This window comes from Sciurus carolinensis, chromosome 2, assembly GCF_902686445.1.
Source record: "Sciurus carolinensis chromosome 2, mSciCar1.2, whole genome shotgun sequence".
Lineage (NCBI taxonomy): Eukaryota > Metazoa > Chordata > Mammalia > Rodentia > Sciuridae > Sciurus > Sciurus carolinensis.
In genome coordinates, this window is record NC_062214.1 from 123,915,103 (window position 1) to 123,938,479 (window position 23,377).

Here is a 23,377-nt window from a genome sequence, read left to right on the forward strand (position 1 = left end):
TATCTACGCTAGGGTGAGTCTGATAAAAGATCACTGTTATAACAAAGAAAATAACCCCCTTGGATTGAAATTCTCAAGTCTTTCCAATTCAGATTTTTCTCTCAGGACCAAGCAGGATAAATACCCTTACGTAACACTTATGAAGATTCATTTGCTTAATTTACAGTTCTCTGATTACCACTAAGACTAAAGAGCTTTTCATAGTTTACTAGTTATTGGTCTTTTGAAAATTCCAGTTCCTGGCCTTTGACCATTTCTTAGTAGTATCTTATTGAATCTTTATATGCTAAGTCCTTTAATCTTGTGTCAGGTAATGCATAGTTTCAGATATATTATATCTAATCAATTAACCTTATAAATTAAGAAAGCATTAACCAATTGGTTAATAATATCTGTATTGCATTTGTTTTAACATGAGCATATTCTGACATATCCAGAACAGTTTATTCTATTGATTTAACTCTTAAAATAGGACACTCACCATTAACATGTTGTGATGACTTGAATACTCTCAATTTGAATTAGACTATTTGTCAAAGTTTCTGATTGGTGGGCATGAGAAGTAATGCCCAGATTGGTGCTCTCTACCTATCTTTCATCCCACTACCAACATTTTCAACCTCCTTCCGGTAAGTCACCTCTCCCACTTTTTACTCCATTACCCTTTGAGTTGAAATGATTTTTCCCCTCTCTGAGATTAAACCAACTTCTTTTTGGGGGTTGGGGGGGTTCTGGGGATTAACTAAGAGGGACTTTTACCACTGAGCTCCACCCCTAGCACTTTTTTTTTTTGAGACCGGGTCTCACTAAGTTGCTTAAGGTTTCACTAAGTTGTTGAGGCTGGCCTCGAATTCCAATCCTCTTGCTTCAGCTTCCCAAGCCACTGAGATTACAAGTGTGCATCACTGCAGGTTGTGATTAAACCTATTCTGACAGAATAAAAAGTCTTGCAACTGATCTGGCTGAAAAAGTGAAACATTTCTTGGCAGGGCCCATGTGGTGTAATAGACATCTGTCTGTAACTTGCTATTTTCAGCTGGCCAACACGCTGAACTTTGGAAATATTCACATTTTGTGTTCTAGTACTTCTCTTTTGTAATTACTGATTAATTCATTTGACTTTGCTGTAAAACCAGAACAATGTCCTCTATATGATGAAATGTGCTTCCTGAGTTACATTTATTTTCCAGCCACTCGTTCTGTATTTTCTCTCTGAAGAAGGTTTTGACTATTTGTCATCAGAATTCATGCTCCTGGTTGTCATTCTGTTACTTTTCCTTTTCAGTCATGTGGTTTCTTGAAATAATCTCAACAAGGACTTCCACCATGTTTTTTATTCTCCTTCTCTGTATCCTTTTGTACCCTAAGGAAGAGCTCCCTACCATTTAATGGATAGGCAGTTTTCTTTCCCCTCTAGAACAACTCAAAGATGTGCTTATGGCACTCGACAGTTGTCATTGTTCTGGACACGACTGCCAGCCCATGGAGAGAATGAAGTGGACATTTCTCTGCTGCGTTGGGAGTGGAAAATCTTTTTGAACTTCACATCCACCAGGCCTTCTTGACACCTGCTGCTCTGGCTCAGGCTGGAGACATCCAGCCTACCACTTTCTGCACTTATTCCTCTATGATTTGAAACCACTGTACCCCATTATCTGTGGGGTCACAACCCCTTTATGACTTTACCTCCAATATGTGGTGGAGATAGGTTCCCTTTTCTTGCACTACCTTCAAGGGGCTTCAGCCTGGTTGATCTACATCAAGCTATGGCAATGAGCACCATACTCTTTGCGACTGGGACATATTTGCTTTGACAAAGTGCTGGAGACTGTGGAGAAAGTCCATGGCTCAGCTATGCTTACTGGTAAGTGCTGTCAGCTTCCTGCAGCTCCTAAGACCAATGCAGAATCTCCCAAAGCCCATAGTTTCTCTTGCAGTGGTTTCCTATTTTCATTCTCTGCCTTTATTCCCAGTCCTTACCACACCATCTGTATTCTCCACACCTTTCGTACTTTCTGCTACCCAGGAGCTGCTGGAGAAGACTTCGGGGTGCTAAAGTACTGGATGAGGCTGCGCTTGCCACTAAGATCCAACCTATGGGCATGCAATAAACAAAAGAAAGCCCAGGCCTACTGTCAGCCAATGTGCTTGATGCCTGGAAGGCCCAGGAGGATGAGGTGAGAAAAAAGATGTGCCCAAGCATATCCAAGGAGCCTCAGCCAAACAGCTCATGAGAACAGCTCAGTCTTCACTCTCAAAAGTATTTGTTGAATGTTAATGAAGAAAAAATGACCACACTGAAACTAGTTCAGATCCTTTCCCTGGTCAAACTTGAGTCTGGAATGGAATCAAACCCTGGGATCTAGTGACCACAAAACAGCTTGTCTGTCAGTCTCTAAATAGGGCCTGAGGACTAGCATCTCCCTTGGATAACTGCTAGAGCTAGTGGGCATGCGATGAAGGTCCTTAGGTTTGTGACCCAGTCAGGATAGCAGCTCTCCAGATTGTAGCTTTTCCTCACATGGGCTGGGCTTTACCTATATGACACTCTCAGGCTGCCCTCTTCCTCAACCCAAGACCAACATCTTTCCGTTCAGATCAGAGGCCTGGAAATCCAGAATGAGCTGCGGATCGAAATCACCAGGTGCTGTGGTCTCCGGAGTCGAAGGCTGGGAAACTCAACCCAGTCCCTATGCCATGTACCCGCTTCTTCACCTTTTCTGACCATGACACTGCCATCATTCCAGCCAGTAATGATCCCTACTTTAGAGACCAGGCTCGATTCCCAGTACTTGTGACCTCTGACCTGGATGAATATCTGAGGCGGGAGGCCCTGTCCATATATGTTTTTGATGATGAAGACTCAGAGCCTGGCTCCTACCATTGGCAGAGTCCAAGTGCCCTTGCTGTCTCTTGCACAGAACAAATCTATTAAAGGTGGGAGTTCAAGGTTGTTACAATCTTTACACCCTCCCCAGTGTTGCCTCCTTGTTCTGAATTCTACTGTTCTTTCCATCACTTGCTTGGAACAGGCTGTCATACAACCTGCTGAAGACTTTAGAATATTGTCAAGACCACAGGGCAGAAGACTTAGAGCCTCACTGCTCATGTGGAAACATGGGCTTCCGCTCCTGTCCAGCAAAACAAGATTCCCCAGGGGGCTTGACCCCCAACCGGAAATCCATACCTCTGTCTTTGGAACCCTTTTTTGAAGTCTGTAGTGCTTCCGAGTACTCGTCTTTACTTAGGCCTTTTCTTAGTGCATGACTAGATCTGATTATAACTTACTAATCCTCTGTGATTCTCTTCTTTTAACATTACATTTAAGTTAGACTTCCATGCCAGACCATGATAAAGATAAATTTTTGGGCTGGGGATATGGCTCAGTTGGTAGAGTGCTTGCCTTGCAAGCATAAGGCCCTGGGTTCCATACCCAGCACCGCAAAAAATAAATAAATAAAAAATAAATAAATAAATAAATTTTTTTTGGATATGAAGCTGAGCTCCATACTACTTTACTTTATTTCCATCCCTAGGGCTGTGGGGTCAACTCTGGCTACAGTCCTAAGAGACTCTCATTAGGAAGGGTAGATAGGTACAGCCAATACTAACTGTATTTAACAAGATCTGGTGTGCTCCAGGAAGTGTGTGAGGCCCCCCCCTCCTCCTAATACCACAACCACTTCAATAAATAAAATAAAATGTGACACTTCTGTCCCCAGCTCCTCCTTCACCTGAGAGGAGAGGTTATATGAGGCCTCTGTTATTCAGTGTTACAAACCAGAAGCCGGTATTTGGGAAAAAGCCATTTTGCTTAAGTTTCTTGGGGCCACCTGAGGGTAGGTGATTGCTTTCTTGGAATGATTCAGTAAGCATTTGATAATAGTTATGACAATGTGATCTTGTTTATGGGCTTGATGACTGATGACAAGCAAGCTGTTCTTTCTCTCTCTACATTCTTATGGCTCTGTTCCTGAAACCTGAGATACCTATCTTCCCCTTTGATAACCTAACTGCCCTGCTGTTTTCTTACTTCCCAGTGCATTGTTGTCATGATTATTTGATGGGTGTTAATTAATTTCTAACAAAATGTGATGAAATAAAAAAATGTGAATAGATAAGTTGCTGATAAATGCTCATTTCCTATTTCATGTGTTTAAGTATTATTAATGCTTCTGTGTCTCTCAGGTGATTTTATCCTCACTGACCCTGCAGAGAAACCCAATGGATCTATTCAAGTACAGCTGGACTGGAAGAATTGCTTTGTACCGCCTGAGAGCTTCCTCAAACTAGAAGCTGAGACTGAGGAAAATGACTCTAAGGAAAGTTTAGGGATCTCTTCTGCAGAGGAAAAGGCTTCTTTTCCTCCCTAGGTAGCTCTCCCAGCTCTGGAGGTAGCAGATCTCTGCCATTTCTGTGGAGCAGATTTGAAGGGCACACTACTAAAATCGGCATTAAAATTTTTTTCTTTTGTGAATGTCATGCATAATGCAAATTTAATCTGGACATTGTTTTTTTTTAATACCAGAGATTGAACCCAGAGGTACTTACCACTAAGCCACATCCCCAGCCCTTTTTTTTATATTTCATTTAGAGACAGGGGTTTGAGCCGCATCCCCATCCATCCCTTTTTAAAAGATTTTTTTAAGTTATAGATGGACACAATACTTTATTTATTATTAATTTTATGTAGTGCTGAGGATCGAACCCAGTGCCTCACACATGCAAGGCAAGCGCTCTACCACTGAGCCATGATCCCAGCCCTCCAGCCCTTTTTAACATTTTATTTAGAGACAGGGTCTCTCTGAGTTACTTAACGCCTCACTAAGTTGCTCAGGCTGGCTTTGAACTCGTGATGCTCCTCCCTCAGCCTTCTGAACAGCTGTGATTCCAGCCATGCATCACTGCATCCAGCTCGGTTGGAGCAAAACCTTATATTTATTGTGGGGAGGAGAGAGAGTGTCCTCAGTTCTATGAAGGAAGAAGAGAAATGAAATCTAATACTAGTTCATAAATACCCTTCTTGAATATCAAGATTGTTAAACCATCATCATTAAGTTTGTCTTTGATTCTTCTATTCAGGACCAGATGGTAGCTTCTGAGATTCCATTGAAGCCGACCAGTATCAAGCAAAGAGAAAACTTCCTCAGATGGGAGAAAGAAAAGAAAAGGAACACCAGGTTGCAAGCTACTCAAGAAGAAAACATGGCAAAAAAATAGGTGTCCAAGGAAAGAACAGAATGGAGTATCTTAGTCGTAACATCTTAAATGGAAATACACTACAAGTATGACCTTGAGAACCCTGAGAACTAAAATATGCGTTGTAGTGTCCCCCACGTGTATTATTCTCAGAAATAGAAGCAGATGAAGATGCATATGATAAGCGATAATCAGCTATTTGTGGCTAGCTTGTGTTTCCACAAAGACAAGTAGTTTAGTAAATCCTTGAATTGTTTGCTTCATTTCAAAATAATTTAATTCACCATGTTATGTACTTAACATTTATACTTAGAACTTAATAATATATATGTATATGTGTGTGCGTGTGTGTTGTGTGTGAGAAAGAGCTAGTATTAAGGAAGAAAGAAAGAAAGAATACAAGGTATGACCACTTACATAATATTGTTCTTATTCTGAAGCAGGTGAACTATACTGAGTGGAAGTTCTCAGGGCTTAACATCTCCAAAGATGATGGTCTTAAAACTCAGACCAATGAAGAGGAAATGACATTATACAATCAGCACTGAAAGAAGAGGAATTCCCACATCCTATCAATGGTATTGTCTTTCTAAAATCTAACTTTTCTATATAATCATTTAATTTTATAAAGCTAATTACTGACTGGCTTTAATCTGGGCATGTTAATCTTATAGTGGGAAATTAGTATGTAAGTCTCTAAACTTTACTTGTGTTACAAGTATGAGGGTTAGGCTAACCAAAGCTGGAATTCTCAATGAAAGGATTATACGTATAGCTAGATGGGCTAGCTAGCTTAGTGACCTACTATTGTATAATGTTAATTTGTTCAGGTCTTGGGAATTGTGGTTACAAAGAATTAGGAGGAATATGATTGGCTCATTTGTGAGGTTAATTCAAAATTTTTTTTTTAAATTATGGCCAGGCTTTAGTGTTAAATTGAAAAAATAAGATATTTCAGGTCATCCTAATGGCAAACTTTGACTTAAGTCTCCCATTGGTGACAATTAGAAAGCTAAAGTAAGCATATTTTTAAAAAAATCTTCTTGTTTCTTTTTTTTTTTTTGGGGGTGCTGGGGATCAAACCCAGGGCCTTGGGCTTATAAGGCAAGCACTCTACCGACTGAGCTATCTCCCCACAGCCCATCTTCTTGTTTCTTAAAAGCATTAAAAGAGCCAATAAGAAGAGGGAAGAATTACTTAACCTAGGCCAGGGAGATGACGAAGGTCAGAGAAGTGAGTTGGAACAGCTTCAGCCCTGGGACATTGCCATCTGGAGGAGGCTGAGGAGAGGTTGAACCATGCTTTTGGTGGATTTGTGGGGTAGTGAATTAGGCATGTAGTTCAAATCTGATGTCTGCCCAGGGTAAGCACTGTCTGCCCGGATAGAATTTCGCACTTTCTTGTCTGGGACCCTGAGGGCAGCACTATTCTGAGTCTCTTATGCCCTAAGATGCAAAAATTGTGTTTTGAGCAAGGGTTGACTTGATGTCCACCAGATTCGTGACATTTGGAGTTATCTGACACCACTGCACACTGTTGTTTATTAGCTTCATGAAGATAAGAACTGAGTTTGAAATTTTCAGGACAAAATTGGGACTATGAAAATTGGCATTTTAAGTTTTAAAAATAATTTTGTTTAAAATAACTTCGAACTTACGAAGAGCTATATGAATGCACATACATACACATGCACACCAAATCACATATTTTCTATTCTCTTCTTCTACCTCTCCCCAACCTCTTTTCTTCCACATCTTATTCTCTGCCTCCTCCTCAAACCCAGTCCCTGATGCATGGTAGTCAAATACTCCTACCACTGAGCCACACCTCCAGACCAAAAAAAAAAAAAAAAAAAAATCACATAACCCTTCACCCAAATTCCTCATTTGTTAACATTTTGCCACTATTTACTTCATAACATTTTTCTGAAGCACTTGAGAATAATTTGCAAATATTTTATCTTCTTACTACGATAATTATTTTCCTAAGAAAAAGGCAATTATTATAGTACAATTATCAAATTTGCAAAACTTACCACAGAGATATGTCCAGTTCACATTGAGAATTTTCTAGTTGTTCCAGTGAAGTTCCATAGATCAGGCTTTTTTGTTTTGTTTCTTCCTTATTAAATCCAGCATCATGCATTGAATTTAGTCACCTTTATTTAGTTTACTTTAATCTGGAACATTTCTTCATCTTTTCTTTGTCTTTCATAATATTGTTTTTTTTTTAATTTTTTCTTTTTTGGCTGTAGATGAACACAATACCTTTATTTATTTGTTTATTTATTTATTTTTATGTGGTGCTGAGGATTGACCCAGGGTCTCACATGTGCTAGGCAAGCGCTCTACCACAGAGCCCCAATATTGTTATCTTTGGAAAATACAAGTGAGTTGTTCTGTAGAGTGTTCCTCAATTTAGATTTCCTGATGCTTCTTCATAATTAGATTGAGATTATGGATTTTTTTACAGGATTACCACAGAAGTGATATTGTATCCCTCTCACTGCATCACAGTTAGGGTATATGATGCCACTTTGTCCTATTATGGTGATGCTAACATTGATTACTTGGTAAGAAAGCATCTACAGCTCAAGAGGCTGAGACAGGAGGATCATATGTTCAAAGCCAACCTTAGCAACTTAGCAAGGCCCTCAGCAACTTAGTGAGACTCTGTCTCAAAATAAAAAATAAAATAAAAAAGCTGGTGCCCCTTCCCCAAAAAAGCATCTGTCCAATTATCCTTTTTTCCTTTGTAATTATTTCATAATCTATGAGAAGGTATTTAGAAACTGTACAAATATCTTGCTCATCATGTAATTTCATTTAATAATTTGTGTACCCATTTGTTTTTTCTAAATTAATTAAAAATGTTTTCAAAATATGTAACAAATTTAGATGTGAACTAATATAAATTATAGAACTAATAAATACAGAAACTTAGGGAAAGAGACAGGTTAAAAGTAGATTAAACACAACTGACATGAGAATTAGTGAAAATATCCAGAATAAAGCAAGGAGAGACAAGAAGGAAAATACGGGGGTGGGGTTATGGCTCAGTGGTAGAGAGCTCGCCTAGCATGTGTGAGGCGCTGGGTCGATTCTCAGCACCACATATAAATAAAAAAAATAAAGGCCTATTGCCAACTTAACAAATTTTTAAAAAATGTAAATATATCATGAAGGAAAGCTTTCATATTAAAGGAAAATTGTATAAGTAGAGTGATAACAACTTCAGAGTTTCCCAGGCTGAGGGTATAGGCCAGTTGGTAGAGAGCTTGCCTCATGTGTACAAGGCTCTGGATTCAATCCCCAGCACCACACATACACAAAAGAGTTTTCCAGAACAAATAAAATATATTGAATCAATGAAATAAGCTCAGGCAGAATAAGAAAAAGTAAAATTAAATCTAGGTATGATTAGAGTAAAAATTTAGAAAATAAAATCAAAAGTAACCTTTAATGAGAAAAAGACAGCCTTTGGTACATCAGTGAGATGATTAGCTAACTTGTCAAGAGTTACCAGCGTAGCTAGAAAACAAGAGTGAGGATAAAGCAGTGCTTCTAAGGAAACTTATATAGCTTTCAATGCTTAAATTAGTAAAAAATAAAGGTAAAAGTCAATAATATAAGCTTCACTTCAAGAAGCTAGAAAAAAAATCAAATCAAACCTAAAAAAGGAAATAAAAAAGATCAGAGCAGAAATCAGTGAAATAGCAAACAGGAAAAGAATAGAGCAAATCAGTGAATCCAAAAGTTGTTTAAAAAGATTAACAAACTTGATAAGCCTATGTCTAGAATGACTGTATTAGTCAATTGATTTTCCATAAAGGTTCCAAGCAACTCAGTGGGGAAATACCAATCTTTCCAACAATGGTGTGAGAACAATTAGGGAGACAAAAAAGAATTTAGACCCTTACATCACCCTATATACAAAAATTGATCAAAGTGGATCAAAGATCTAAATATCAGAACCAAAACTATAAAATTTCTAAAAGGAAACATAGAAAAATCTTAACCTTAGATTAGACTTTAGATTTCTTGGATATGACCAAATAATGATTGATAAATAATAATTGATAAATTGGACTTCTGCAAAATAATAAATGTATGCTGTTCAAAGGACACTGTTAAGAAATTGAAAAGACATGATATGATCTAAGAAAAAATATTTGTGAATCACATTTCTGACAAAGGACTTGTATCCATAATCCATAAAGAACTCTTACAACTCAATAATAAACACCCCAATTTGAATAGACATTTCACCAAAGATAATATACAAATGATTAATGAGCATATGAGAGAGATATCATGCACACACCTGTAATATCACAGCTCTGGAGGCTGAGGCAGGAGGATTTCAAGTTCAAAGCCAGCCTCAGCAAAAGCAAGGAAATAAGTAACTCAGTGAAATCGTGTCTCTGAATAAAATACAAAATAGGACTGGGGATGTGGCTCAGAGCTCGAGTGCCCCTGACTTCAATCCCTGGTACCCCCCAAAAAAGAAAATACTCAACATCATTAGTCCTAAGGAAAATACAAATTCACAGAGAGGTACCAGTTCACAGCAACTAGATTGTTATATTTCAGAGGCAAGAGGATCGCAAGTTCAAAACCAGGCTGGGTAATTTAGTGATACCCTGTGTAATAGTTAATTTGAATTGTCAACTTGATTAGATTAAGAGCTGCCAATGATTAAGAGACTTCTGGGTGTGTTGATGAGGGCGTGTCTAGGAATGATTGGAATGTGGTATAGCAAACAGAAGTGGAAACCCTCTCTAAGTGTGGGCAGCACAGTCCAATAGTATAGTGGCTTGGATGGAATAAAGGAAGAACAAGGAAGCAGCAGCAGATGCAAGCTTGACTCTTGAATGGGTTCTTGATTACTGCTTCAATCACCTGAGGATATCAGACTCTTGCTTTTTCACTCTTCCAAAGCAGACTCTGCCAGTGATTCTCCAGGGAGTTTCCAGAAGCCTTTGGTCTTGGACTAGGTGTTGATCCCTCTTGTTCTGGGGCTTCCGCCTCTTGGACTGAGCAGCTACTGGTTCTTCCACCTCTCCAGCCTGCAGATGGCCATTGTGAACTCTATCCAGCTTCTGGCCAATCTAATAAATCCCCTTTTTATAATAATACTTCCTGTTGATTCTGTTTCTCTAAAGAACCCTGGCTAACACACCCTGCCTCAAAGTAAAATAAAAAAGGACTGAGGGCTTAGCTTAGTGGCAGAGTGCTTCTGAGTTCAATTCCCAGAACTGAAAAAAAAAAAAAAAAAAGGAAAATATGAAGTACACTGCCTTAAAACTAAGATTTTCTGGGTTCAATTCCCAGCACCACAAAAAAAAAAAAAGACCAGATTTAAGATTTATTGGGATAGAGGAAAGCACAGAGATGCAAATCAAATAAATGCACAGTCTTTTCAATGAAATAATTTCAGAAAATTTCTCAAACCTGAAGAATGAAATGGAAAATCAAATACAAGAGGCTTACCAGAACCCCAAATGTTCAAAATTTACACCAGATCCACACCAAGGCACATTATTTTTTTCCAAAATATTTTGTTTTAGTTGTGGGTGGACATAATACCTTTATTTTTGTGTGGTTCTAAGCATCTAACCCAGGGCCTCACACCTGCCAGATGAGCGCTCTACCATTGAGCCACAATCCCAACCCAAGGCACATTACAGTAAAAATACCTAGCATACAGAATAAGGATAGATGTTAAAGGCCTTAAGAGAAAAGTATCAGATTACATAGAGGGGGAAACCAATTCAGATGTTAGCTGATTTCTCAACCCAGACCCTCAAAGCTAAGAGGTGCTGAACAACATATGCCAAACTCTGAAAGAAAATGGATGGCAACCAAGAATTTTAAAAAAAATTCTTTAAATATATCATTTTTTAGTTGTTGATGGACCTTTATTTTATTTATTTATTTATGTGCTGTGCAGAGAATCAAATCCATTACCTCACACATGCTATGCAAGTACTCTACCATTGAGCCACAACCCCAGCCACCGACCAAGAATTTTATATCCAGCAACATTAAGCTTCAGATTTAAAGATGAAATAAAAACCTTCCCTGATAAATAAAAGTTAAAAGAATTCAAAACTAGAAAGCCTGCACTACAGAACACTTTTAGCAAAATATTCCATGAGGAGGAAATGAAAAAAATAAAACAAAAAACAATGAAAACCAGCAAAGGAAGAAATGAATACACTAAATGAATAGTCAATCAGGAGAAATGAAGGCAAATTAAAAACCAGAAATAAACCAATATCTCAATATCTCATTAATAACCCTGATGGCCTAAATTCATCAATAAAAAGACATAGGTTGTCAGATTAAAGAACAATACCCAACAATATGCTGTCTCTAAGAGGTGCACCTCATAGGCAAAGACATCCACAGACTAAAGTGAAAGGATGAGAAAAAACATCCCTCATATGGACCATGCAAACAAGCAGGGGTTTCCATCCTCATGTCAGATAAAGTGAACGTCAAGCCAAAGTTAGTCAGAAGGTACAAAGAAGGACATTTCATACTGCTTAGGGGAATTATACATCAAGAAGACATAATAATTGTAAATATTTATGCCCCAAACAATGGAGCATCTATGTACATCAAACAAATCCTTCTTAATTTCAAGAACCAAATAGACCACAACACACCTGACTTTTTAACACACCTCTCTCACTACTGGATGTATCTTCTAAACAAAAACTAAATAAAGAAACCATAGAACTAAGTAATACAATCAATAATTTGAACTTAATGGACATAGATAGATTAATTCATCACAAGGAAATACACTTCTCAGCAGCACATGGATCCTTCTCTAAAATAGACCATATCTTATGCCACAAAGCAACTTTTAGCAAATACAAAAAAATGGAGATACTACCCTGTAGTCTATCAGATCATAATGGAATGAAACCAAGGATAAAATAAAAAATAGAAGCTACTCTAACACCTGGAGACTAAATTATACACCGTTGAATGATGAATGGATAGCAGAAGATATTGGGGATGAAATTAAAAAAATGCTTAGAGGCAAATGAAAAGATCAATAAAACATACGAAAATCTCTGGAACACTATGAAGGCAGTGCTAAGAGAAAAGTTCATTGCACTTGAGCTCATTCATTAAAAGAATAGAAAGCCAACAAATAAATGACCTAACGTTACATCTCAAAACCCTAGAAAAAGAAAAGCAAATCAACACCAAAAGCAGTAGAAGACAGGTCATAATTAAAATCAGATTCGAAGTCAGTGAAATCGAAGCAAAATAAACAATTCAAAAAGCTGACAAAACAAAAAGTTGGTTCTTTGAAAAAATAAATAAAATGGATAAACACAGCCATGCTAATGAAGAAAAAGAAGGAGAAAACTCAAATTATGAAATATGTGATGAAAAAGGGAAAAAGTCACTATGGACACTACTGAAATACAGAATAAAATTAGAAACTATTTTGAAAGTTACTCCAATAAAATATACTCCAATAAAATAGAGAATCATGATGACAATGGCAAATTTCTAGAGACATATGACCTACCCAAACTGAATCAAGAGGACATACACAATTTAAGCAGATCAATTTCAATGAAATAGAAGACTCCATCAAAAGCCTACCAACCAAGAAAAGCCCAGGACCAGACAGAATCTCAGTGAGTTCTACAAGACCTTCAAAGAAGAATTAACACCAATACTCTTCAAATTATTACATGAAATAGAAAAGGAGGGAACCCTTCCAAACTCATTCTATGAGGCTAATATCACCCTGATACCAAAAACAGACAAAGACACATCAAGGAAAGAAAATCTCAGACCAATATCCCTCATGAACACAGATGCAAAAAATTCTCAATAAAATTCTGGCAAATTGAATACAAAAACATGTTAAAACGATAAAAGAATAGGCATCATGATCAAGTGGGGTTCTCTCCAGGGATGCAGGGTTGGTTTCAATATACGGAAATCAAAAAACGTAATTCATTCACATCATAGACTTAAGACAAGAATCATGTGATCATCTCAATAGATTCAGAAAAAGGGATTTTGGACAAAATACAGCACCTTCATGTTCAAAACACTAGAAAACTAGGGACAGTAGACCATACCTCAACACTGTAAAAGCTATCTATGCTAAGCCCAAGACCAACATCATTCTAACATGGAGGAAAAACTGAAAGCATTCCCTCTAAAACTAGAACAAGACAGGGATGCCCTCTATCATCACTTCTATTCAACATCGTCCTGAAACTCTAGCCAGAGCAATTAGACAGACAAAGGAATTAAAGTGTATGAATAAGAAAAGAACTCAGGTATTGATTTGCGTCGGACCTAAAACCACTGTGTTTTTTTTTTTTTTCTCTGTATTTAACATGTGAGATATGGGATAGGAGGTAATTAAAAATCATATACTATTTACAGTCAGCTATTTCTTGTAACCAATTAGAACACCATTTCTGTAGATGCCAAATTGTTATTGTTTTAATGTCAGTCTTCTCCATGAATTTCAGAAAATAAGAGCTTCAGTTAATTGATACAAGAAGCTAAAATCTACCTGGTTTCACATGTCCAGATAGGCATGTCAGAGGCAAGATTCTGTAGTTGTTGAAAAAGAGTTTTTTTTAATCTTTTAGACAAAGATCTGCAAAGTTGTTAGATAAAGGCCACTAAGAAAAGGAATGGAAATTGAAAGCCAAAGCTTTGTGCCCCTTAGCAGACTTTGCTTTTGCTGCCCCATGTCATCTCAGACCTTTTCCTTGTGAGACTTCTGTAGAGCAGACAACCCAGAACGTGGAAGTTTTAGGCACGAAACAGCCTTTCTCTCTTCTAGTTACCTACCATCATGTAACAGTTCTCCCTAAAACTTAGTGACTGAAAACAACAGTACCCTGATTTTCATTTGGGAGCTTAGCAGTGGCTAGGGTCTTGGGGTCCCAGCTCCTCTCCACACAGGCCCTTTCAATTGCTTGAGTTTCCACATGGCTTGCTTGCCCGCTTCCAACTGTGAGACCCCTGAGAGGGTAAGGGGCCACATCTTAGAGGTCACAGCATTACTCCTATCATACTCTTTGGTTGAGGCAGTCACAAAGATTCCCCTCAGTTGAAGGGGAAGGACACAGATCTCGTCACACAACAGGTGTATGGAGATAAAACTGTGAGAAGAGCAGGAAGGAAAATATCATTTTGAGGCCATCTTTGAAAAATATAGTTGTCACACTTGATTTCCACTACTTTTCCTCAACTTGGTAATTTTCTTCAGGCCCTACAGGACCCCCACTCCTCCTGCTTTTCTGGGTGCCTGCCTGCCTTATTTCCTTCCTTCCTGCACTCCTTTCTGCCTTCCTTACTCTTTCCTCCCTCCATTGCTCTCTTGTTTTTGTTCTTCCTTCTTTCCTTTTTTTTTTTCAGATGTGAGCCTTGCGTTGGCAAGCTTCTGAATACGTGAATGTTTGAAAAATAGGATTTGATTCTTAATGAAGTAAAAGTCTAAACTCTTAGGTCTAGTGGTCAGATAAGGGATCAGAGATGTGGGTACTGGCTCTTTCCTTGGGCTAGACAGAGTGCTTTGAAATAGTTATGTAACTTCAGCCTGTTCTCTAGCAGATCAAGAATCCTGTGAACAAGCTTCTGAAATCAGCGAAGCACAAACTACAGACAGTGATGACATCATAGTGACACCCATATCTCAGAAATGCCCTAAGACAGTAAGTACACTGGAATAATCAATGTGTATGACACAGGACTGTAAATAATGACAGTGTGCTTAGTAGCCACATATTAGAACTTCAAATTCAATTTAAATGAACTTGAGGGGAAATGCAAGTTATTTAGTTAAATGTTCATTACACAATAATGGAAGTCTGTTGATTCAGTTTGGTTTGGTGTGAATGAGGACTCACTTCAACAGTTCTCTCTCCTGTTTGTATCCTTGCCTACTTCTTGTTCTTATACCCTTCACTTTATACTGTGATTGATGCCCAGCTCCATCGATGCCCTTGTCTTTAAATCCTTGTAAGGTGAGCAGCATTACTTTGGGATGTATAAAGGAAAGGATTCTTTGGGGTAGAGTTCAGACAGATCATTCAATTTTTGCCATTTTTGTTTTTTGGTACTGTGAATTGAACCCAGTGGTGCTTTACCACTGAGCCACATCCCCAGTCCTTTTTTATATTTTATTTAGAGATGGGGTTTCACTGAATTGCTTAGGACCTAAGTTGCTGAGGCTGGCTTTGAATTTGTGATCCTCCTGCCTCAGCCTCCTGAGCAGCTGGGATTACAGCCATACGCCACCACATCAGCTAATTTTTGTTATTATTATTATTATTTTTTTTTGCGGTACTGGGGATTGAACTCGGGGCCTTATGCTTGCGAGGCAAGCACTCTGCCAGCTGAGCTATCTCCCCAGCCCAATTTTTGTTATTTTTTTACTCTAACTATAAATATTAAACATTTCGGCCTCAAATCTTTTTTGGAACTATAGATGCTCCTCAATTTATGAAGGGACTATGTCTCCAACCCATTATAAACTTAAAATATCACAAGTCAAAAATGCATTTAATGCCCCTAACCTACCAAATATGAGTAGATTGTGTACTCTTGTGATTGCACAGCTGACTAGGAGCAGCAGCTCACTGCCACTGCTGAATGTCAGGAGAGCGTATCAAAGTGTGTGTCACTAGTCTGGGAAAAGATCAACATTCAAAATTCAAAGTACAGTTTCTACTGAATATATATTATTTTCACACCATCTAAAACCAAAAAGTTATAAATTGGAAGTCAATCACATACATGTATGTAGGACATACATTTATATTAATAAATAGTAACAAGCATATTAAAAAATCATTGTATTAGAATCGTATAGGATTACAAATGATGTAGAAAACAATCTTTTTTGAGCCACTCACTGCTATCTGGCACCTTTGCAGGTGGTTGATAAATATTTGTTGAATGAAAAATTAAGATCTAATAGAAAAAAAAAAAAAAAAGATCTAATAGAAGGGCTGGGGAGATAGCTCAGCTGGTAGAGTGCTTGGCTCGCAAGCACAAGGCCTGGGTTCGATCCCCAGTACCGCAAAAAAAAAAAAAGCAAAAAAAAAGATCTAATTGAGATTATGAACCTTGTTAGAAACTTTAAGGATGTAGTGGAGACAGGTGTGGTGATGCACACTTTTAGTCCCAGCTGCTCAGGAGGCTGAAGCGGGAGGATTGTAAGTTCAAAGCCAACCTAAGCAACTTAGGGAGGCCCTAAGCAACTTAGTGAGACCCTGTCTCAAAATAAAAAGAGCTGGAGATGTGGCTCAGTGGTTGAGCACCTCTGGGTTCAATCCCTGGTACCAAAAAAAAAAAAAAAAAAAAAGGTAGGATGACCTAGAATAGAATCAAGTGAATGAATTATGTTGATTAAAAGTTAAGATATGATGGGGGGTGGGAGGGGTTAGCGTTAGGGTTAAGGTTAGGTTTAGGGTTAGGGTTAAGGAGGGTGGTAAGAATGAAGGAAGGAAGGACTGTATAGAGGGAAAAGAGGGGTGGGAGAGGTGGGGGGAAGGGAAAAAAATAACAAAATGAATCAAACAACATTACCCTATGTAAATTTATGATTACACAAATGGTATGCCTTTACGCCATGTACAAACAGAGAAACAACATGTATCCCATTTGTTTACAGTAAAAAAATAAATTAAAAAAAAATTGGGGCTGGGGAGATAGCGATCCCCAGCACCCCAAAAAAATTTAAGGTATGTAAGAATTCAGAAAAGGGGAGTTGTTGCTTTCATACACTTGTTTGGAAGTCAGAATTTGTGTTGAGGAATTTCAGGAAAATAAAGGATATTGAAATGGGGAGAAAGAATTAGTCACTAGACTTAAAAATACAATATGACAAATTGGTTAAATTTCTTTACTGAACTTTTTTTTTCTTTTTTCTTCTTCTTTTTTTTTTTTTTGGTACTGGGACCTGAACCCAGGTTGCTTAACCACCAACTACAAAACTTTGTGCACTTTGGCTGTCTATCCCCAGGTAGTTCTGTTTATCAGCACAAGTGTTCTAAAGGCCCTTTGTACTTACCTCCCTTTAAGAAATCTCAGGTGCCTGGGTGTGGTTATGCATGCCTGTAATCCCAGCAAAAAAAAGTATATGATTGGACTGGGCATCGAGCTCAGTGGTAAAGTACTTGAGACTTGCCTAGGGTTTCGAGCCCTAGGTTCAATCCCCAGCACATCACGCACACACACAAAATATATATAATTTATATATATACCTCTGTATATATACTAACTCATTTGAACTTGCTGACAGAACACAATTGGTTACAGAGGGTTGGTGACAGAAAGATAATACCCTTTAGCTTACTATTTCTGCTGTGCTAGCTAATTTTGCCAGGGAGCAGAGTAGTTATAGTTAACTAGTCAGCATATACAAGGGCTTAGGACATTCTTCACACCTGCAATTAAGAGACGAAGAGAATAAATTAGATTTTCTCAATATATGCTACTGTTAAAGAGACAGAAATTTGAGGTCTTTTTTTTTTTTTTTTTTACTTGTGTTTGGATTTATCTGATTTTTCTTTTCATATTGGAGATTGAACCCTGGGGTGCTTTACCACTGAGTACATCCCAGCCCTATTTTAAAATTAATTAACTAATTTATTTATGTATTTTTGGTACTTGGGATTGAACCCAGGGGTGCTTAATCACTAGGCAATCTGAGGTCTTAAAGCAAATGGGTATAATGGGCTCCCTTCTTATTAGGAGCTGTAAAGAGAGGAGGGAAATGCTTCCTGTGGTTCCCTCAGAGCAGGAGATTGACTCCTAGCATCAGGAGAAAGACTTCCTGAAGAGGAAACCATGAATTTGAGTTGGGAATTTTTTATGAGGATTTTTTTGTTTGTTTTTGAATCAGGGATTGAATCCAGTGCTTAATCACTGAGCCACATCCCCAGCCCTTTCTCCTTTTTAGTTTTATTTTGAGACAGGGTCTTGTTAAGTTGCTTAGGGCCTCACTAAGTTGCTAAGGCTGACTGGCCTCGAACTTGGGATCCTCCTGCTCAACCTCCTGAGTTGTTGGGATTATAGGCATTCACCACCACACTTTAAAGAACTTTTTTATTTTGAAATAATTGTAGATTTTTGTAAGCAGTAGCAAAAAAAAAAAAAAAAAAAAAAAAGTTAGTGGGAGGTACTATGTAAACTTTATTTAGTTTAACCCCCTTTTTTTCCCAATAGGAGACATAACACAACCTAGGAGCAGGAACCATCTAATAGGATCCAATGGCGTGGCAAGGATTCCCTGACATGGCAGGGCTTGAGGAAGGAAGGGCTTTCAGATAGAAGAAGCAGATGCATGGGGGAAAGTGTAGCTGTTACCTAAGGTGGGGGAATTTCCTAGTTTTTCCTTACTCCTGCCCATCAGTCTCCTGACACTTCCTCTGGTTAACCTAACCTATTGGCCAAGTAACCTGGAAAATGTAATGTGCAGGAGTCAGCCCCAGATATATAAAGAAGAGGGGGAGGGGAGGAATGAATTTAAGAGCAGACAGACTAAAAATGACACAGCATGTTGAGATAGCGGGGATCATGAAAAGCCCACACATAAGAATTTTGTTGTTGTTTTGATATTGGGGATTGAACCCAGGGACACTTTACCACTGAGTTACAGCTCCAAACCTTTTTATTTTTTTATTTTGAGCAGGGTCTTGGTAAATTGCTGAGACTGGCCTAGAACTTGGAATCTTTCTGCCTCAACATCCTGTGTATCTGGGATGCAGGCACATGCCACTGCACCTGGTTCCAAATAAATGATTTAACAGGATTTAATAATTGTAGGTAGGTACAGAGTAGGGCCAAGTAAGGGAGATGGAGGTTATCTACATTGACAACCAATTTCCAGGCTTGTTGGCCTGTATGGACGGTGATGTCAGTAAGAAGTTTGGCAGTGGTATCTTGCTGACAGGTATAGAAGGAGATGTTTCATGAAAGCAATTATGTGGGGCCTGAGGTAACCACGAGACATCTAGGCAGGATGTTTTCATGGACGTGGATCTGTAGGTCTGGAGCTCAGGGGATGTAGCTGAGATGGAGGGATCTGGGCAATATCAGCCTAGTGTGGGCTAGCCTGGCAGTAGATAAAATTGCTCAGAAAAGCCTGGGGAGAGAGATGAGGTCAAAGGCAGAATCTTGGGACACCCCGTGGTCAAGGGGTGAGCAGAGCAAGGGAGGTCAACTGAGGAGAACAAGGGGTGGGCAGAAAGAAGGGAGAAGGACAGAAAGAGGCAAGGCCACAGAAGATAGGCAATAGACATTCAAAAGGAAATGATGATCCCTTGTCAAAGGCAAAGAGATAGAAATGAGAGACTAGAGAGGTTAACGTGAAAGTCTTATCCCAAGTCCTTTCTCCTGCTTGTGATTTTTGTTTGTTGTTTTGTTTTTTGACTCATTATACTCTTATCTTTTCTCTTTGGGACTATAGATTGTCCCTTCTACTCTTGAAATAGTTGCTGTCATCTTCTACTCTTGAAATAGTTGCTGTCATCATGACCCTTAACTACTCATCACTACCAAATTGACATTTAACATAAAAATATATATATATATAATACATTTATTTATAAATATAATTTCAACATTAAAAGTAATGTGACTGTCTTATTAAAATTAAAATATAGAGATGTATAAAGGACAAAGTTTTGTTACCCAATTTACTTGATCAGATCCCCCACTCCCAACTATTGCTTCTTAGGGATTGTCCTTATTAATAGTCTGGTTTATACCCATTTAATGAACACGCATCTACACTTAACTTGCATAATGTGCGTGTATGTATATATGTTTGTGTAATCATACTATATATTGCCTCCTTTTAATCACCTTCAATCTGTCTTACACCTATTTCAGTGTCAATATATAGAGATGTACATAGTTCCTTTTAATGAGTGCATACTACTCTATAGAATAAATTTGTTCAACCATTTACTATTAGGTTGTGTTCACTCTCTTGATAGTAAAAATAAGACGGGGGCTGAGGTTGTGGCTCAGTGATAGAGCACTTGCCTAACGTGTAAGACACAGAGTTCGATTCTCAGCACCACATATAAATAAATAAAGTTTCATCAACAACTAAAAAATGTGTGTGTGTGTGTGTGTGTGTGTGTGTGTGTGTGTGTGTATAAATAAAACTGCAATGAACAAAAAGTATCTTTGCATACTTTGCAAGTATTTTTGTAAGGTAGATTTCTAGAGGTGGAATTACTGGTTTTTTGGTTGTTATTTGTTTGTTTTGGTACTGGGGATTGAACCCAGGGGAGCTTTACCACTAAGCTATATCCTCAGCCCTTTTTTATATTTTATTTTGAGACAGGGTTTCATCAAATTGTTTAGGGCCTTGCCAAGTTGCTGAGGCTGGCCTTGTACCTCAGTTTCCTAGGCCTCTGGGATTACAAGTGTGTGCCCCCAGGCATGACAGTATTCTCAGTTTTAATGGACTGATAGTGTTTATCAGGGAAGGTACCAAAAGTAATTTGAAAATTTCAAATCTAGAAAAAATGACCTCTGTATCACTGTCTAAAATCATCCCCATGCATGTTAGCATTGGAATGGTTATCAGTGCTTTTAAAGAAACTTGAAAAATTTGTTTTGATTTTCCAAAATTTACTTGATCAAAAGCTATTCATTTATAAGATACCTATTCCTCAGTTACACCTTAAGAAATTCAGCTTAACATTTATTGAGACTACAGCATAGAGTTCACAACTTCAACATAATTTTATGTGTGGGGAAATTATAATAAACCTGCCCCATATAAAGTGACACAAAGAAACTTACCAGTTTTGACTCTGGCTATAGGTAAACAAAGAAAAATATCTCCTTTGATGAGTTGGTGATGTAGCTCAATAGTAAAACATTTGCCCACTATGCATGAGATCCTGAGTTATATACCCAGTATGGAGAAAAAAGGAAAGAAAGGAAAAAAGAAAGAACCAGGTGCCTTTGGGCACATCTGTCATCCCAGTGACTTGGGAAGCTAAGGCAGGAGGATCATGAGTTCAAAGCCAGCCTTAGCAATTTAGCAAGGCCATAAGCAACTCAATGAGACCCTGTCTCTAAATAAAATGCAAAATAGGGCTGGGGATGTGGCTCAGTGATCGAGTGCCCCTGAGTTCAATTCCTGGTATAAAAAAACAAACAAACTCCTTTGAGAATTTATAACCAGGAGGAAGCCTTCGAATGGGGTTTTCCACCAAATTTACATAACCAGTGTCTGAAAGCCTCAAGCTGGGAATTAAAGTGTCCCACATAAGATGTACCTCAGTTACCTGGCAGAAACAAAAGGCAAATCCTCTGTTGAAGAAATTACTTACAGCCAGGCCTTCAAGAATTTCCACAGATAAAGTTCCAATGAATATGATCCTACACTGAAAAAAAAAAAAATCTAGCATAATGTAAGACATATGATAAACACTGAGTTTTTAAAAAAGGGGTCAAGGTTTTGTTATAAAATATTCATTCATGCTTTTGGTATCATTCCCTCATACTAAGTGAGTACTGAATAAATGGTAAGTTACTAAAAATAAAATAATTGAAAAGAATCATAAGAGAGCTTTCTGGGATGACAGTAATTTTCTATATCTTGAGTCAGGTGTTGATTACACAATTGCATACATTTGTCAGAACTACATTTAAACCTGGCATAGTGGTGCAGGCCTGTAATCCCAGCAGCCTAAGGCCAGAGAATCATGAGTTGAAAGACAGTCTCAGCAATTTAGCAAGGCATTTAGCAACTCAGTGAAACTCTGTCTCTAGGGGGCTGGGGATATAGCTCAGTTGGTAGAGTGCCTGCCTTGTAAGCACAAGACCCTGGCTTCAATCCCCAGCACTGCAAAAAAGGAAAAAAAGAAACTTTTGTCTCTATATAAAATAACAAAATAGGGCTGGGGATGTGGCTCAGTGGTTAAGCACCCCTGGGTTCAATCCCCAGTATCAAAATATACAACAACAACAACAAAAGACCCTATACATTTAAGTTCTTTTCATTTTATATTATGTAAATTACACCTAAATATTTAAAAGTTAAATGTACATTCCTAGGAGACACCTTAAGCAGTCTGACTTAATAGTGACCTTTGTACTTTTCTTATGTCTCTCACTATGAAAAATGTATTTCTCCATTTGTCCAGTAAACTCATATATAAATAAAATTTTCAAGAAACAAGCCTTATCCTTACCATTTGCCATGCATTGTCATTATTCTATTCTATTCTATTCTATTCTATTCTATTCTATTCTATTCTATTCTATCCTATCCTATCCTATCCTATCCTTTCCTATCCCATCATATCCTATATTTTACTTTCATTTAAAAAATTACTAGTGAAACTCATTAAGCTAATTCATGAAAATGCCAAAACCCATGTTTTGGAAAACGTGTGTTGAGTTAGGGGTTAGCTTGATGGGGCTTGTGGGAGGATCATATGGGGGTTATTGAGAGGAAAGCACCAGATGTCTTTATTTTTTAAAAGTATCCTAGATGACTCTGATACAGAATGGTCGGAAGGTACTGCTTGCTGAATTTCTTAGAAGTCACAGATGCTCCACTTGCTTTCTAAGAGAAGAAAAGCTAAGTTGGGGAAGGGTGGGCATTGTTCTGATAACCTAGAGGAAAGAAACAGGGTGCTCACAGATAAAAGGGAACAATTGTTGGCAGGACACCACTCTGTTGACAATGGCTTCCTGCTACACTGTGGAAAGAGGGACTCATGTTGACCTTGGTCTACTTCTGGAAACTGGAGATTTGCCCGCTGTCCTCCTGGCACCCCTTATGCCAGCATGAACAGAGGGATAGTCAAAAGAGAAGACAGCAATCCTGAATTGGAGTTGAAAGTATTGGAGTAACTATGGGAGGGTCAGGGAGTCTGGTGGCCTCCTCTGTGGCATGCACATAGGTAGACAAAAGAATCATTGGGAAGCTCTTGTTGTGACTGAGGGAGCTACTACATCTCCAGGATCAGTGGGCAGGTCTTGTATGTCCTATTCTTAGCAGACAGTTGGATTGGTTTTCATTGAAGTTGGAAAAAATCTCTCTCTTCAGAAATCATCTTGATTCTTTCTGTATGTGGAGATGGCCCAGAAAGGATGATCTGGAGAAATTTGACTGGAAGATAGAACTGCTG

At 38.3% G+C, this 23,377-nt stretch overlaps 1 protein-coding gene across 1 annotated transcript in view; it reads left to right on the forward strand.

Moving 5' to 3' along the window:
- Rpgrip1 (RPGR interacting protein 1) overlaps positions 1–23,377 on the forward strand; it is a 57,446-nt gene that overhangs the window by 26,607 nt on the left and 7,462 nt on the right. Inside the window, 16 exon segments of the mRNA XM_053743353.1 lie at positions 1,418–1,429; positions 1,432–1,523; positions 1,526–1,685; positions 1,688–1,864; positions 2,027–2,131; positions 2,134–2,194; positions 2,609–2,675; positions 2,677–2,703; positions 2,705–2,881; positions 2,883–2,937; positions 4,189–4,373; positions 5,083–5,107; positions 5,110–5,285; positions 5,640–5,730; positions 5,733–5,777; positions 14,817–14,917. Of these exon segments, the coding sequence (XP_053599328.1) occupies positions 1,418–1,429; positions 1,432–1,523; positions 1,526–1,685; positions 1,688–1,864; positions 2,027–2,131; positions 2,134–2,194; positions 2,609–2,675; positions 2,677–2,703; positions 2,705–2,881; positions 2,883–2,937; positions 4,189–4,373; positions 5,083–5,107; positions 5,110–5,285; positions 5,640–5,730; positions 5,733–5,777; positions 14,817–14,917 (1,556 nt within the window).